Source organism: Setaria viridis, chromosome 5 (assembly GCF_005286985.2).
Source record: "Setaria viridis chromosome 5, Setaria_viridis_v4.0, whole genome shotgun sequence".
Lineage (NCBI taxonomy): Eukaryota > Viridiplantae > Streptophyta > Magnoliopsida > Poales > Poaceae > Setaria > Setaria viridis.
The window spans coordinates 37,019,394-37,033,370 of record NC_048267.2 but is presented as its reverse complement, the minus strand read 5'-3'; the positions used below and the strand labels follow the sequence as shown (position 1 = coordinate 37,033,370).

Below are 13,977 nucleotides of genomic sequence, written 5' to 3'. Positions count from 1 at the left end.
GGCTAAGATCCCTTATCATCCTAACATGCGGGAAGTTTGGAAGGAGCGCAATACACACATTTTCGATCATGTAGAGGTACCTTCCTTTGTGATCATAAAAGAGTGAGGCATCGAATTGGATTATGGCAGGGGCGAAGCACCTGGCTTACTGGGACGAGTTTGAGTTGAGTTGCTTTGTGTCTTCTTTTGAGATGCGGCTGCTCTCCAGCTGTAAATGGCAGAGTCGTTTGTAGTTGCCGACCTCTTGGGTCGTTCCCTCTTTTTCAATATAACATCTTCAAAAAATGGTTTGTGGTAGATGCTTGTGATCCGGTCTTGTTTATTGAAATGATCATTCCTATGCTCTTGTCTTGGGAACTTATGATAATAAACTCTGTTAGGTGCTTGGAGAGGATTTCTCATTTGTGTCTTGAGTGGTGACCGGCCAGGTTTGCTGTTATCATAACAAATCCGTTGTGCATGGTCCAATTGGTACTGAAGTCTGGATGGTTCAATCGATATGTCCTTAAAAATGCAGATGGCATGTTTAGCAACACGAATCAGCTTGCTGCTTTGCCTGGAAACTGAAAATAATAGATGGAAGGTTTCCTTTGCGAATTTCTCAAGGTGGGTTTATGTATCTGTTCAGAACTGTTCAATTTTTTAGGAGCAGTCTCTCTTTTGAACTACTACTACAAATGTGATGGTGAGATAATGCAAGTCAAACCCTGTGACTGTTGCGGGGTTAGCATCATGAGTAGAGAAGCTCAAACCTATGCAGGCATGAGCAGATTGCAGATACGGAGTACATCTTTTTTTCCTCTACATCTTCCACGACGGAAAGTATCGCATGGATGTACAACTTTGTTGCTCTCCACAGAGAAGCCGACATGTACACATAGCTTTGCTTCTCCAAAGAGGGGATAAAAGGGCTCCACACTAATGGCCTCGAGCCATCTGGCTAGCACTAGCAGCCTGCCACTTCAAAGCACACAAGCAACTTTGCTTGGTGTTTTTGCTTTGGAGCACGGATGGCTCGTCATCCCGGCCCCAAAGCAGCCAGAAAACACACAGCCGGCCGCGAACGCCGACGGGGCGGGCGCAGCTCCGTCCAAAGCGCGACAGCCTGCAGGATGGCCGAAATGGGCAGAAAAATGGGCGCGGCCATTGGTGACTGCCAATAAATGGAGTCTGACGCCGCGCCGCGCTCTACTACTACTAGCACAGCGCGGATTCAGCGGCGCCGAGCTAGAGAGAGAAAGGGGGGGCGCTCCCCGTCAAGTGTCCGGAACAGCCTCCACGCTCTAAGGATGGCAACTCCGGTGTTCTTGCTGCTCTTGCTGGCCATGGCGTTCAGAGGATCAGGTGAGGCATCTCGCTACCTCGTTGTCCACAGATAGCCTTCCATGCCCGTATCGATCGATCGAGATTCTCTTCGTATACCTGTACTATGAAAATAACAATTTGCTTGTGTGCCCCGTGTGGCGCATGAATATGCATGCAGACGGGGCGTGGTGCGTGTGCCGGTCGGACGCCACGGACACGGCGCTGCAGAAGACGCTGGACTACGCGTGCGGGCACGGCGCGGACTGCGCCGCCGTGCTCCCGACCGGGCCGTGCTACAGCCCCACCTCGGTGCAAGCGCACTGCTCCTACGCCGCCAACAGCTACTTCCAGCGGAACAGCCAGGCCAGCGGCGCCACCTGCGACTTCGGCGGCACCGCCAACCTCACCGACACAGACCCCAGTAACGCAACGCTCTCCGATCCCCTTCCTCGCCGTCACATACATGACTGACTCTGCAGCGTCTCCCGCTCGTGATCTAACCGTATTTTGCTGCCGGTTGCAGGCTCTGGAACCTGCAAATACCCTGCGACTCCGAGGTGCGTTTGATTCTTAGTCGTAGCGACCAAGCAGTGCTGTTCGCTGGTGGAAACAATGATCACAGGACTGACGTGTTCTTCTGCTGCTCTCGTCTCCGTTGTGCATCGAATGCAGCGAAGCGGGGACAAGCGGCAACTCTACCGGCGCCGGCGCCGGCACCGGCACGTCGCCGCCAGGCTCCACAAGTAACCCGGCCACGACGCCCAGCATGGGAGGGACCTTCACGACACCGGTCGGCGCGTCTGGACCCACACCCAGCTTCGTCAGCGCTGCCACCGCCGCCGCGTTCGCTGGTCGCCACGTCCTCCTCCTCGCCGTCGTCTCCGTCCTGGCTTTCTTGGTGCGCTAGTGACAGACTTGCTGGATCACTAGGCAGCCGAGCAGCGTCAGGAAGCGCCATTTCCTCCTCTGTAATCCTCCGGGGCACACGAGGGCTTCGGCTATTGTTCGTTCTTCTGCTCTCATGTTTAATTTCTCGCTGGTTTAACTTATTCTACTTCCGCCCCATGCGGCCATGCGGTCCGTGGAAATGGATCGAGTTTGATTAGTACCACTTCACATGAAGTCTAGATTCTGTTACGTTTCAGTGTTTCACCGCTCCTGCTCGTGCCATCGTGTGTTTTACTTTCATACTGATTCATAGCTGCTCGTGTACTGAATAATTTGGCCTGACTGTCGACGAAATGTACGATTTGTTTCGAGACTACAAACAGGCTGCGCCGTTGCAGCTCTGCTCGTCGAAAAAAGAGACGGGCCAATGGGCTGACATGGACAGAGTTTTTAGAGCTAGCTTGCCCAACTAGCTAATACACGGCATTCAGCAAGTTTTGGAATTACTCCCTCCGTCCCAAAAAAAAACTAAGTCAAATCCCTCCGTCCCCAAAAAAAAAACAAGTCGTTTTAGTTTGTCTTAAGTCAAACTTTCTTAACTTTGATCAAATTTATAGAGAAAAGTATCAATATTTATGGCATCAAATAGATTATTATAAAAATATATCTCATAATAAATCTAATGACAATTATTTCATACCATAAATACATGTAGTTTTTCTATAATCTGATCAAACTTAGAAAAGTTTGACTTAGGACAATCCTAAAACAACTTATAGGACGGGGGAGTATATTGACTACTTGAATGCCCGAGAAATCTGCAAGGGATGGAGTTTAATCGGCAAGCCAGTTCAGTACGTCAAGAGGTACCCAACACACCCAATGCTGCTGATGGAGTATTTGCTGAAGTTAAGTGTTCAGACTGTCTGATCTCATCATTGAAGAACAGTAGCGTAGTGCCATGCAAAGATTACTTCCAAATGCCCACTCTTTGCAGAGATTACTAGGATGTGGAGCCAGTCGCCACAGGATACTTGCTGGAGCAGGATCTACCAGCCAAAACTTGGAGTATACAACGAAACTAGAGAAGAGGACAGTAGTGCATTGATTTAAAGTCGCGAATTATTAACCCAACTATTATGATTTGACGGAATGAATGAAGCGTAACTCTATGGGTTGCGCCACCAAGTTTTGATAAGATAGAGGGCATGATTGTTCCAGCGTTACCAGAATGGGAACAATTTCCTATTTTCCTGGGCCAAGCTAGGAACATGTCACCATTAACACGTTTCCGGTGACACTGATTGTGCCAAGACCAGTAGTGGTTGGAGATTTCGTAGGAATTGAGCCTAGCTGTGCTAATCTCAAAGGTAAATATCTGCATGCCTTAAACCAAACAGGACCAAAAGAGTTCCATGTCGGTGTTGGAAACTATGTGGAGGAAAATCTGACTTCAATGCATGGCCTGATGAGTGATGACCATGGCGCGGATGCTTGTCCGCGCGTCCAGCGCGAAAGCAGGACGCGCCTGCGTTCCCCTCCGGAGGCTCGAGCACTAGCTCCTCGCCTCCTCAACACTGCCCCCGTTGTTTGCGCGATCCACTTATTCCTCGCTTCCACTGCATGCCTCCGCCATTGCCACCTTCTACATGTTCCGGCTCCTGGCCTCCCGTTCTCCCGCTTGTTTCTCTCTCTTCTTTTCTCTCCCCTGTCTCCGGCAGGCACGCGCTAGCTTAGCTCTGCTACACCCGCGCGCTTGCCCGTCCGCACCCCACGAACGGATCGGTGGCATTGATGCGCGGCGCGACAACGCGGCGGCCGTGCCATGAGGAAGCTGTGCCCGAACCTGGACCGCGACGACTCCCTGGACACCGTGCTGGAGGTGCCCATCCCCGATGACATGCTCATCAACGCCCCCGGCGCCGACAAGCGCCGCGGCGCGGGGGGCGCCAACATGCGCGCGTGGCTCAAGAACCAGGCCTTCGACCGCGCCACCGTCGACGGGCACGCCTCCGCCACCGCCGAGCTCCAGCTCTTCCTCAACGTCGTCGGGTCGCCGCTCATCCCCTGCCCAGTCCCGCACGACCGCGCCTTCAGCCGCTCCATCCGCGACTCCTCCATCGTAAGCCACCCATCATCATGATCCTCTGCCATGCACGCGTCCACAGTAATCATCTGAGAAATAGAATTGATCCGGTGCGTTGCGTGAACGGCGATGATGGATTAAAGCAAGCGTCGACGGCCAAGTACATCATCCAGCAGTACATCGCGGCGATGGGTGGGCAGGCGGCGCTGCAGGGGGTGCGGAGCATGTACGCCGTGGGGAAGGTCCGGATGTGCGCGTCCGAGTTCCACCTCGGCGACCAGAACGTCACCGCCGCGCAGGGCCGCGCCGAGGTCGGCGGCTTCGTGCTCTGGCAGAAGACCCCCGAGGTCTGGTTCTTCGAGCTCATCATGGCCGGCCACAAGATGAGCGCCGGCAGCGACGGCAAGGTCGCCTGGCGCCAGTCCGCCGCCGAGCAGTCCCACGTCTCCCGCGGCCCGCCGCGTCCCCTCCGCCGCTCCCTCCAGGTAATAAAAGCATTATCCAGGGCCAGGCACATGCAAATTCCATTCATCAAGATGCATCATCTCCAATCGCCAACCTCGTTTGCAGGGCCTGGACCCGCGCTCGATCGCGAACCTCTTCTCGGACGCGGTGTGCATTGGCGAGAAGATCCTCAACGGCGAGGAGTGCTTCATCCTGAAGCTGGAGGCCGGCGCGATGACGCTGCGGGCGCGGAGCGCGCCGGCGTTCGACATCATCCATCACACGGTGTGGGGCTACTTCAGCCAGCGCACGGGGCTGCTCATCCAGCTCGAGGACTCCCACCTGCTCCGCATGAAGTCCGGCAAGGGCGCCCGCCGCAGCGAGAACATCTTCTGGGAGACCAGCATGGAGTCCGTCATCTCCGACTACCGCTACATCGACGGCATCAACATCGCGCACGGCGGCCACACCGCCGTCACCCTCTTCCGCTACGGCGAGGGATCCGTCAACCACAAGCGCAAGCTGGAGGAGACGTGGACGGTGGAGGAGGCCGACTTCAACGTGCACGGCCTCACCACGGACTACTTCTTGCCGCCGGCAGACCTCAACAAGGACGTCGACGACCAGAATAAGTGATCGGCTACGGCTAGTGTTTCGATTGACCGTTATCAATTCGTTCGCCCACGCAAATTTTTTGATAGGGGTGGCGGTAGTTCTATGTTCTTCCATTTCTCTCCTTTTTTCTGATTAATTAATATTGCAGGGAATTATGAGCACGCATGTGCATGTGTTCTTCCAGAAATAGAAATACCTAACGATTATCTTTTAGGAGAAAACATGGCCAAATCATGTACAAAGTGTAGAAGATATAGGGGGTGGGAGCTTGATTAAATTCTTTGATTTTGGTTGGTAATTTCTATCAAACATTTGATAGTGTACCAAGTTTGTTTCATACTTCACTGAACTCTTCAGCTATGATGAGCTGTTTTCGTACTTTACAGCTCAGTAATACATGAAGCTATCTGTCTTTATCACACTGAAAGATTTGATTCTGAACCCGCAGAGCAACACATATCCTTCATAGTGCAGGCAAATTATTAAACGAACCAAGGATGCAAGATTACTGTATCAGTACCAAAACATTCAGAAACTATACATACTCAGGTATCAAAGTTTTGGGAACAACAGATTGCTATTTCTAACATCCTCTGAACTTCTGCAATGTTGTAAGGAATTCTATGCAGCAAGAGGAGCTGCGAACAAAAGGCAAAATTATGCAAGTTGTGCAGACAAAACAACAAATCACTATAATAATTCAACTATACATTCTATGATTCTATAATACAAACCAAAGAAGAAAACCAAAAATAAGGTGGAGGGGGCTGATGCATCTCTTCGACGAACTGGTTTAAGCTTCACGCTCGACAAGAATGCAGCAGTGACTTTTGAGCTCCTTCAAAAAGATCTAGCAAAAGTGTCTCCAAATCCTCGGGTCTATACTTTATGTAACGATCTCGATGCCTTGAGCCATCAAGGACGCTTCCATATCTTCCCACGAATGTCCTATAGGCCTGTATAACTTTCAGCGATATTGAAATCCGGACATCATCACGAAGTTGGTCATCTGGGACAGACCATGCTGTCTGAACTCGATAAACCTCTTCAAAGGATAGGTTGAAATTTTTTATCTTCTCCCTGATGGTTTTGCGAGAAGCAGCATCACCAGCAGCGCACAAGCCATCATCACTCAGGTAAGAGAGGACACTGTTCCATGACGCCCTCTCATATCTTATAGCATGCTGCTGAAACTTTCTGTTGTGAACCCGGATCCAGTCATCGCCAAGAAAGCTTTTGAGATCCGAGTTCTTCACTTTCTGGACCATGTAGTGGATGTTGTTCATCATAAAGATATTCTGCAATCGATCATCTCTGTACAGTCTAGAACCAGCTTCAACATTTGCCTCCAAAATTGCGGCAACAGACTGTAGATGCAAAGCTGTTGCTGTGAAATTAGGATATGCATTCGCCATCAACTGAATGTCAGAAGCAAGATGCAGGTGTCTTCGATCTGTGTCCTTGAGAATTGAATCAAGAGTTTTGCTGTATGCTGTGAGAGCCCTTATGTAGTTCATAACATACTTTGTAAGTGGATGCACTTCTCCACGAGCCACTGCATTTGATGAAGTGTATGATTGGATGGCATACTTGAATTCTGCAAATGTCTTTCTTGCAGATTCTCCCAGCTGCAGTAGTGCTTCATGATACTCATTCAAGATCATATCATCATATCCTGATTCAAACAGGGATTCAGCTTCAGGGAGAAGATCATTCAGGACCTCATACATATCAAGCAAACGAAAAAGCTTTTCCGTTTTTGGAGGACCAATTGCTACAGATACATAAAAGCTCAGAAGTTGTATTACTGAGTTAAATGAAATCTCATAGAAGCACAAGTCAGCAGTTGAATCTGTAAGTTCACCAAAGATATGATTGCTAAGGCGCTTCTCACTTGCAAGGTAGACTCGGATAAAAACCCTCATTGCTCGGTTCCATCTCCTTATTAAAATATTCAGTTTGGTCCAACTTGTGTTCATAAGCTCTTCTATACTGAGCTTGTCCAGACGAAGAGATGCAAAGTACTCATCTATTGCATTCTGCCGTGAGTTTATATAAGCTTGGCAACACTCCTTATCATAGCCATTCAGGAACATAAATTTAGCAATGGACTTGACAGCAGAGAGTGCACCGGGTTGAATCAAATCAGGAACAAGATACTCCGGTCCTCCAGCGACATCATTTGGTGTTGCCTTCCCTTCTGATTGTTCCTCGCTGAATGAGCTGCTTGAAAAGTCTTCCACACTGCCATCCTCTGTAGAGCGAAAAGAGAGAACTTCCTGTTCTAATGGCTGTTTGTAATGTGTCAGAAGATAAACAAATTCCTCTTCAAGCCTTGCCATTGCCATTTCAGAAAGGTCATCGGCATACACAGTGAGTTCATCCAGCTGTTTGGCTTCTCCACAAGGGTCTAGGTTCCTTAACCTTTCAGACAGTCGTCTGATTTTGTACAGCACTTCCAAGTACTCAAATGAGTCCTGTGGATCATGGACATGCATAGAGTTGTCAAAATCCAAACTAAGGATCTTCTTTCTCAATGCCTTAAGCGCATGTTTAATATCACATATCTCACTGTCTTCTCCCAAAGTGATGTTTGAGTACTGCTTAACTAACTCCGCAGCCATCATGTTATGGACCTTCCCTGCTTCATTTGTTTAGCACAAAGATCAGGTCTAACTCCAATATATTTCAGAATTAATAATGGAATTTCGGAAAGCTACTGATGCAAATAAGTACATATAATAGAAAAACATAAAGTGACAAATAAATGGAAGTAGACAATTAAACACTGATTCACGAAAACCAAACATGATTTTCAAGCAGTGCAAGCACAGCCATATAAATAGCAAAGGTAACGTAGAAATTGAAAATAAAAAGGGTGAATAGAGGTAACATCACAGTTAAGGTGATAGGGACTAGAACAACTACAAACTAATTATCCTGTTCTTTCTTTACCCAGTCATTTCCTTTTTCTCACTTCCTTATTTTTCTCTCAAGAAAAAATATTGGAGAAAATTTGATCATATAAGATTCCACCAGCCCGATGGTTTAATGATCCAGTTTGCTCTGGTTCAACAGCAAGAACAGGGCAGGTTCCTCTTATTTCCAAGAACAGTTGGCAAAATTTCTCGCACTAACTAGAGGCATATAGCACTTCTTGGGGGTAAAAGTCCCCACACGGGCAATCTGGCCATAAATATCTCGTATTAAAGCGAGACCAAACTCGATGGAAAAAATTAACTGGAACACATGATGCAAACAGTAAGAAACTCTGCAAGGAACCCTTACGAAGCAAGAAGAAGAGACTCACCGCCGACACCGAGGAGCTGCCGCTCTTTGCGGATTCCGGCGGCTGCCTACGAAGCCGCCACAATCCCAGATTCAGAACTCGACCGAAGCAATCTTCAGAGTCTGGCGGGAGGAAGGATAGAGGAAGAGAGAAAGAGGCGCAAAGTGCAAAAGCGAGGAGGAGAATGGAATGCGATTATTGGGGTGGTGGTCAGTGGAGGGGTGTGGTGTAGTGTGGAACAGTACAAGTCAAGTCAACCCGAGGGAGCGACGGCGACGGCAGGGGGAGGGGGGCCTCTGCGGAAGACGACGGCGAGGGGATGGGGACGGGGATGGTCAGCGGACGGAATTGGAACGGGGGTGCCGTGGCGCCCGGGTCTCCCGCTCTCTTGTTGCCCTCGCTCGCCCCTGTTCCTGTCCGTCCCTCTCGCCGAAGGAGTCAAGGACGACAGGCCGTCGCGTTCCGTTCCAACGGAAACGCGACCGTTCTGTGGAAACGGAGAGGGCGCGAGCTTTCGCACCAGCTGGCTGGGACTGGGACTGGGACTCTGGGAGAGCCCGGCTTGCGCTGCTGCTGACTGTAGTAGCGACTGCCTGCCACCGGCTCTTCCTCCCTGTTGTGACTGGCCTGGTCCCACTGACCTTTATTTTTGTGTTAGAGTAATTCCAACGTTAGCCCCAAATCAGACCCTACAAATGCTAAATGAGGCTGCCTTTATTTTTTTATGTTAGCAAAATAGCTTCTAATTCTCTCCCTCTATTATTTTCATGACATGCATTCTATTTTCTTTATTTTTTTTCTTCCATCTCCTTCTCTCCATTATGCTCCCTCTTAATTTCTTAAATACATGCCTAGATGAGCGGCGGGATGCAGCGTGCCGGGGCAGGGCGGGGTGACGGATGTAGGCGGAATCGAGCGGCGCTTGTTTGGTGCGTCACTGGCGGCCAGAGGAGGGCATAGTAGGGCGAGCTCGGCTCACCGTAGCGGGTGAAAGACCTCGAGCCCCACTAGTGGATCCGGTCGCCGGCATTGGTGCAGCGGTCGGTAGTAACGGCGGAGGTAGATTGGACCGAGCTGGAGGAGAGGTGCAAAGGGTAGTAGGAGCGACCTTAGGTGAGAGGGAGGGAGGAAGAAGACGAAACAAATAAAAGTAAGGTCCATGGACGTCTCCAATGTACAGGAAAGAGCCGGTTACATGGTTTGAGTGGGACCCACATATAAATAAGAAAATCAATTTCTTCTCAACTACCCCTTTCTTCCCCATGGAGGCAACCGGCAGCACGCCGCTTCCTCTTCTTGTTGTCTCCATCCTCTTCCCTTCCCAGTTCTGATCTGCCTCAAATCCTCCCAACCTACTCCCCAAAAAGGCACAAATCAAACACCTAGCGGCTGGATCTGAAGGCTATGGTGCCGGATTCGGAGAAGATAGCCTCCAGTGAAGCGGCCCCTTCGTTCCAGACGCCATTGCTGCGGAGGCCGAACGAGGCCAGGTGACGACGCTCCTCCGTCCATCCTCAGTCAGCGACGCCCCCAACCTTCATGCTGCAGCAACGCATGCTGGGGTTGCAGGTGTGGCCGTGGACGAGGCATCCAGGAAGCACCGCAGACGGCGGGGTCGAAGGTAGCACCGCGAGGAGGCGGCCGGAACAGCAGCGCGGGCGAGCTCGGAGCGGTGCCATGGCCTCAGCTTCGTCCAGACGGATCTGCTCGACCTCGGCTTCATCCAGGCGGCGGGCGGGAGCAGCGACGGCAGGAGAGAGAAAGGTGGGTTGAGGGAGGAGATCAAATTTTTTATTCTGTAGAACCCGCTCCCATGCATGGGAGCCCGGTTCTGTGTTTCGTTTCGATAGAACCGACCTCACAGCGTATGGAACCAGGTCCGGTGGGTATAGGATTGGGATAGGAGCGCCCGTTGGAGTGGTAGATCTCCGTTCCCCGATCCGACTAGCATGTTACGAGAGTCAACTAACATGTTACGAGAGTTAGCAAGGGCACCAGCAATGTATAGGTGCACCCTGTTTCTAAGGTGGGATCTAACTGATTTGATATCACATGTTGTATTAGCTCCAATGTATAGAACCAGGTTGAATCTATGAATATGGAACCCGCAGCCCTCCATCTCTCTTCTCTCTCCCATTTTCCCTATATTATATTGCATGGGACTTGGTTCTATGTATGGAATCTGGTTCCATATAGAATCAGCTTCACAGTGTATAGGTCCTGGTTCCATAAGAGAGAGAAAAACATAGTACCAGCTAAGAACCACACATTGGAGAGCCCTAAGAAAATGGTGATCCGGCAGGCTTTTCAATAAATTATTAATAAATTATTGAAACAACCTAATAATTCACTCCCCTCCTCAAATAAAGGAATAGTTGCGGAGTAGTTGCAACTCCCTCTGTACAGATTAGGATAATATTCAAATAATAATGAAAGTGGTATTGGGATTCTAAGCCATAGAAAAATATTAATCGAGGGACTATCGTAAATACTCCATCTGACATGAATAATAATCCGAAACAACCAAACTCGCTCAGTTTGCTCGAGTGGGAAAGGCCTGCATCATCAATTGACCCTTTGCAATTTGCACGGTACAAGTTGAGAGTAGTTGTGTCTTCCAATCCAGGTTTGGGAATTTTCCCCGGGAATGTTACACTCTTAGGAGGACGTTAAGAAGGAGCTGCACAGCCATGACACCCCCGACTATTCTAGCTCGACCTGGTACCACTGCACGGACCCGACCTCACCGTCGATCTCGAGCACGCACACGGCCCTGACGAGGTAGGAGACGGCGTCGTCGACCGTGTTGAACTTGGCGAGGTCGGGTGGCAGCGCGTCCCTGGGCCACTTCTCCAGCCAGCCCTTGAGCCTCGCCTCCAGCTCCTCCCGGGACACGAACTCCTCCTCCATGCCGGGCTCAATCAGCACGTACGTGTCCGACTGGATGTCCGCTCGCCGCCTCCGCGCCGCGCAAACCTACCCAAAGAAAATGATGAGCTCGCGCGGTTACTTTCAGGCAGGCGTAGTAAAATACTTTTCACTTTCTCCGTAGAGACGAAGTTACTCCATGGCAAGACTTGGACCTGGGATCCGTGGTGTTGAATTCTCGGAGGTCGCTTCAGCGAGGCTGTGGAAAAGCTCACGGCACCAGATCGCCGGTGGGGCAGCAGCGACCTCCTCCTGCCTGCGTAGGAGGAGACACGTCAGGTGCAGTTCGATGTGCAGCTGTACGCTGTGACTCTTGAGAAATGCTAGCGTGGTCAGCGGTGGTGGGTGCATGAAAAAATGCCAAGAGAAACATTGAAGTGGTAGCACTGCTTGACTACTCGTGGAAAAGCGTTTGGTTTCATATGCAGAAGCAGAACTTGCCCACCATGATCCAGAAAGTTTTTTATGGGCTATGAAAAATGCCAAGAGAAACATTGAAGTGGTAGCACTGCTTGACTACTCGTGGAAAAACGTTTGGTTTCATATGCAGGAGCAGAACTTGCCCACCATGATCCAGAAAGTTTTTTATGGGCCATGAAAAATGCCAAGAGAAACATTGAAGTGGTAGCACTGCTTGACTACTCGTGGAAAAGCGTTTGGTTTCATATGCAGGAGTATGACCCAGAAAGTTTTCTATGGACCCGTTCGAGACTAAAATTGGCATCATAGGAGTTTGTTGTCTGAATCTGGGCAAGCCGATCTACAAACCAGTCAGACCGGTTCTACTAACATTGTCAAATCTCTGATTGGACTTCACCATTGCGTAGATCTCGTCGAGACAATCAAAATGCATATGTAGAACGTCCAGTTTGGAGTCCGGATGAATGAGTTATGGCTTTGGTAAGATTTAACCCCGTGCTAACCGGTTAGACTGGTTTAAATGGGCGGTCCGACCAGTTTGACCAGCCTAATTCGAGTTAGGAGTTGTATTTTGATACGGGATTTGTATAACATTCGACACCTACTGGGGCAAGACCTCCCCACCCTATATAAATCTAAAGGGCCACAACTGATTGAAGACAACCCAATCGAATCAATCTACTATGTATTTACTTTTTATCTCCTAAATTCTTTTTCCAACTTCCATGCTATTCGTCTACTGATCTCCACGACCAAAGATTGCGTCCTAGGCTTGCTGGTTGACCTAGAGCACGCCAGCGACGTCCACACCCTGACGGGGTCCCTCCGGAGCGAGAGCATTGACAACCTTTGCTAGTTTGCTCATAAACTAGTCGTTCTTCACCATGTAAGTACGTTGGTTATCCCTTTGCTGGTTTGCTCGTAAACCTAGCTATCTTCCATCATGTAAGTATGGTAGTTATCCCTTCAAATGATCGATCTAGGCAAAATTCTAGGAAACTGGTCCAACCGGGTTGTAGACTGGTTTTTGACCGGTCTGAGCAGCATCACTACTGTTCGGTCTGTTCGCAACCTGCACGCTCTGGTGCTTTCGTATGTTGACCCCGAATTTGCGCCAACAGGGCCTTTTCAAAAGGTTTGCCCGGTTCAAAAGTGGACTTGGTTTTGAAGTGCCAGGTGTTGATTTCCCGTGCCAAAGTTGGGGGATCAGCGCAACCCTCTTTCCAAAACATTTCCATGCTGAGAAGATGCTAAATGTTGGAGGGTTGATTCTTGTTTTAGTCTGTGTTTCTCGAGTTCTAGCGAATGTAGTCTTAGCTTACATACTTCGGTTACCAACTGCAGGACGAGACTGAATTTCTTTCTCTTGCCAAGTCCTGGTCAAAAGGCTTGTGCTTGTGCACACAATCAGTCAAATTCCAAAGATATTATCTGATGAATTTGTGGCCGGGTCTTGCTAGAATAAAACTGCAATATCCCTCAGAAGTCGTCCCTAGACTTTCAGCAGTGCAGTTTAGTTACAAGTATGGACAGTTTGTTTAAGCAGACTAGAGATGACTTGTTCAAGATGCCGATTTTTTTTTTTAAAAAAAACTCTAACCAAACCAGTCACAATCTAGTGCGCATTCAGTTTATCAGTTTAAACTACTATACTATGGCATGTTGGTCCTTGTATGCAGTGACTGTGATGCTCTAACACGGAGAACCATGGTGTGCAGCGTGTTGCTTGAGCAGCAGAACAGAGGATAAGAGTGGTTGGGAAACTGACGTTACCACTGAGCAGTCCGCCGGTGGAGCCGCACTCCGGTGGCCGGGCTACGGTCGCCGCCGCCGTTTCCATTCTTCCTTCGCTCAGGTTGTGTGGCCTGAAATCTTCTTTATCCCTTCAATGGCTCCCCAACCTGAAGCTTTTCAGAAGCCCTCTTTGAGGTTATCCTCATTGAGATTGGTGACAAGAGCGTCTATCTAGAGAGAAGACTGGTTCCTTCCCAGTGACGACAGA

The 13,977-nt window shown here is 49.6% G+C and overlaps 4 protein-coding genes across 5 annotated transcripts; 2 read left to right on the top strand and 2 right to left on the bottom strand.

The window, feature by feature from the left end:
- The first annotated feature begins 970 nt into the window (after nucleotides 1–970).
- LOC117855374 (PLASMODESMATA CALLOSE-BINDING PROTEIN 2) lies at nucleotides 971–2,449 on the top strand. Its single transcript, XM_034737717.2, has 4 exons — nucleotides 971–1,344; nucleotides 1,484–1,726; nucleotides 1,829–1,862; nucleotides 1,978–2,449. The coding sequence occupies exons 1-4, from the start codon at nucleotides 1,164–1,166 to the stop codon at nucleotides 2,210–2,212; spliced, it is 693 nt and encodes a 230-aa protein (XP_034593608.1). The 5' UTR covers nucleotides 971–1,163; the 3' UTR covers nucleotides 2,213–2,449.
- Nucleotides 2,450–2,581: 132 nt separating this feature from the next.
- Nucleotides 2,582–5,682, top strand: LOC117857644 (uncharacterized). Its single transcript, XM_034740424.2, has 3 exons — nucleotides 2,582–4,315; nucleotides 4,423–4,764; nucleotides 4,850–5,682. The coding sequence occupies exons 1-3, from the start codon at nucleotides 4,019–4,021 to the stop codon at nucleotides 5,357–5,359; spliced, it is 1,149 nt and encodes a 382-aa protein (XP_034596315.1). The 5' UTR covers nucleotides 2,582–4,018; the 3' UTR covers nucleotides 5,360–5,682.
- A 169-nt stretch (nucleotides 5,683–5,851) lies between these two features.
- LOC117857641 (exocyst complex component EXO70E2) lies at nucleotides 5,852–8,961 on the bottom strand. 2 transcript variants are annotated; one of them, XM_034740421.2, is made up of 2 exons: nucleotides 8,649–8,961; nucleotides 5,852–7,982 (listed from the first exon to the last, which is right to left on the bottom strand). In XM_034740421.2, exon 2 carries the CDS (start codon nucleotides 7,963–7,965, stop codon nucleotides 6,139–6,141), a length of 1,827 nt encoding a protein of 608 aa, XP_034596312.1. In that variant the 5' UTR covers nucleotides 7,966–7,982; nucleotides 8,649–8,961; the 3' UTR covers nucleotides 5,852–6,138. The 2 variants fall into 2 exon arrangements, with proteins under 2 accessions (XP_034596312.1, XP_034596311.1); XM_034740420.2 differs by having other exon boundaries at nucleotides 5,852–7,979; nucleotides 8,649–8,960.
- Nucleotides 8,962–11,164: 2,203 nt separating this feature from the next.
- On the bottom strand, nucleotides 11,165–13,946 carry LOC117857645 (protein CHLORORESPIRATORY REDUCTION 7, chloroplastic). The gene is made up of 3 exons (XM_034740426.2): nucleotides 13,749–13,946; nucleotides 11,711–11,811; nucleotides 11,165–11,603 (listed from the first exon to the last, which is right to left on the bottom strand). Exons 1-3 carry the CDS (start codon nucleotides 13,813–13,815, stop codon nucleotides 11,331–11,333), a joined length of 441 nt encoding a protein of 146 aa, XP_034596317.1. The 5' UTR covers nucleotides 13,816–13,946; the 3' UTR covers nucleotides 11,165–11,330.
- Nucleotides 13,947–13,977: the final 31 nt, after the last annotated feature.

Excerpts from the sequence above, each read along its gene's own strand:
- LOC117857641 (XM_034740421.2), bottom strand. The coding sequence starts at position 7,965 with ATGATGGCTGCGGAGTTAGTTAAGCAGTACTCAAACATCACTTTGGGA.
- LOC117855374 (XM_034737717.2), top strand. The coding sequence starts at position 1,164 with ATGGAGTCTGACGCCGCGCCGCGCTCTACTACTACTAGCACAGCGCGG. Across the intron at positions 1,345-1,483 it reads CATGGCGTTCAGAGGATCAG|ACGGGGCGTGGTGCGTGTGC; the intron begins GTGAGGCATCTC and ends ATATGCATGCAG. Across the intron at positions 1,863-1,977 it reads AAATACCCTGCGACTCCGAG|CGAAGCGGGGACAAGCGGCA; the intron begins GTGCGTTTGATT and ends CATCGAATGCAG.
- LOC117857645 (XM_034740426.2), bottom strand. The coding sequence starts at position 13,815 with ATGGAAACGGCGGCGGCGACCGTAGCCCGGCCACCGGAGTGCGGCTCC. Across the intron at positions 11,812-13,748 it reads CACCGGCGGACTGCTCAGTG|GCAGGAGGAGGTCGCTGCTG; the intron begins GTAACGTCAGTT and ends CCTCCTACGCAG. Across the intron at positions 11,604-11,710 it reads TTCAACACCACGGATCCCAG|GTTTGCGCGGCGCGGAGGCG; the intron begins GTCCAAGTCTTG and ends TTCTTTGGGTAG.
- LOC117857644 (XM_034740424.2), top strand. The coding sequence starts at position 4,019 with ATGAGGAAGCTGTGCCCGAACCTGGACCGCGACGACTCCCTGGACACC. Across the intron at positions 4,316-4,422 it reads CCATCCGCGACTCCTCCATC|CAAGCGTCGACGGCCAAGTA; the intron begins GTAAGCCACCCA and ends GATGGATTAAAG. Across the intron at positions 4,765-4,849 it reads CCCTCCGCCGCTCCCTCCAG|GGCCTGGACCCGCGCTCGAT; the intron begins GTAATAAAAGCA and ends CCTCGTTTGCAG.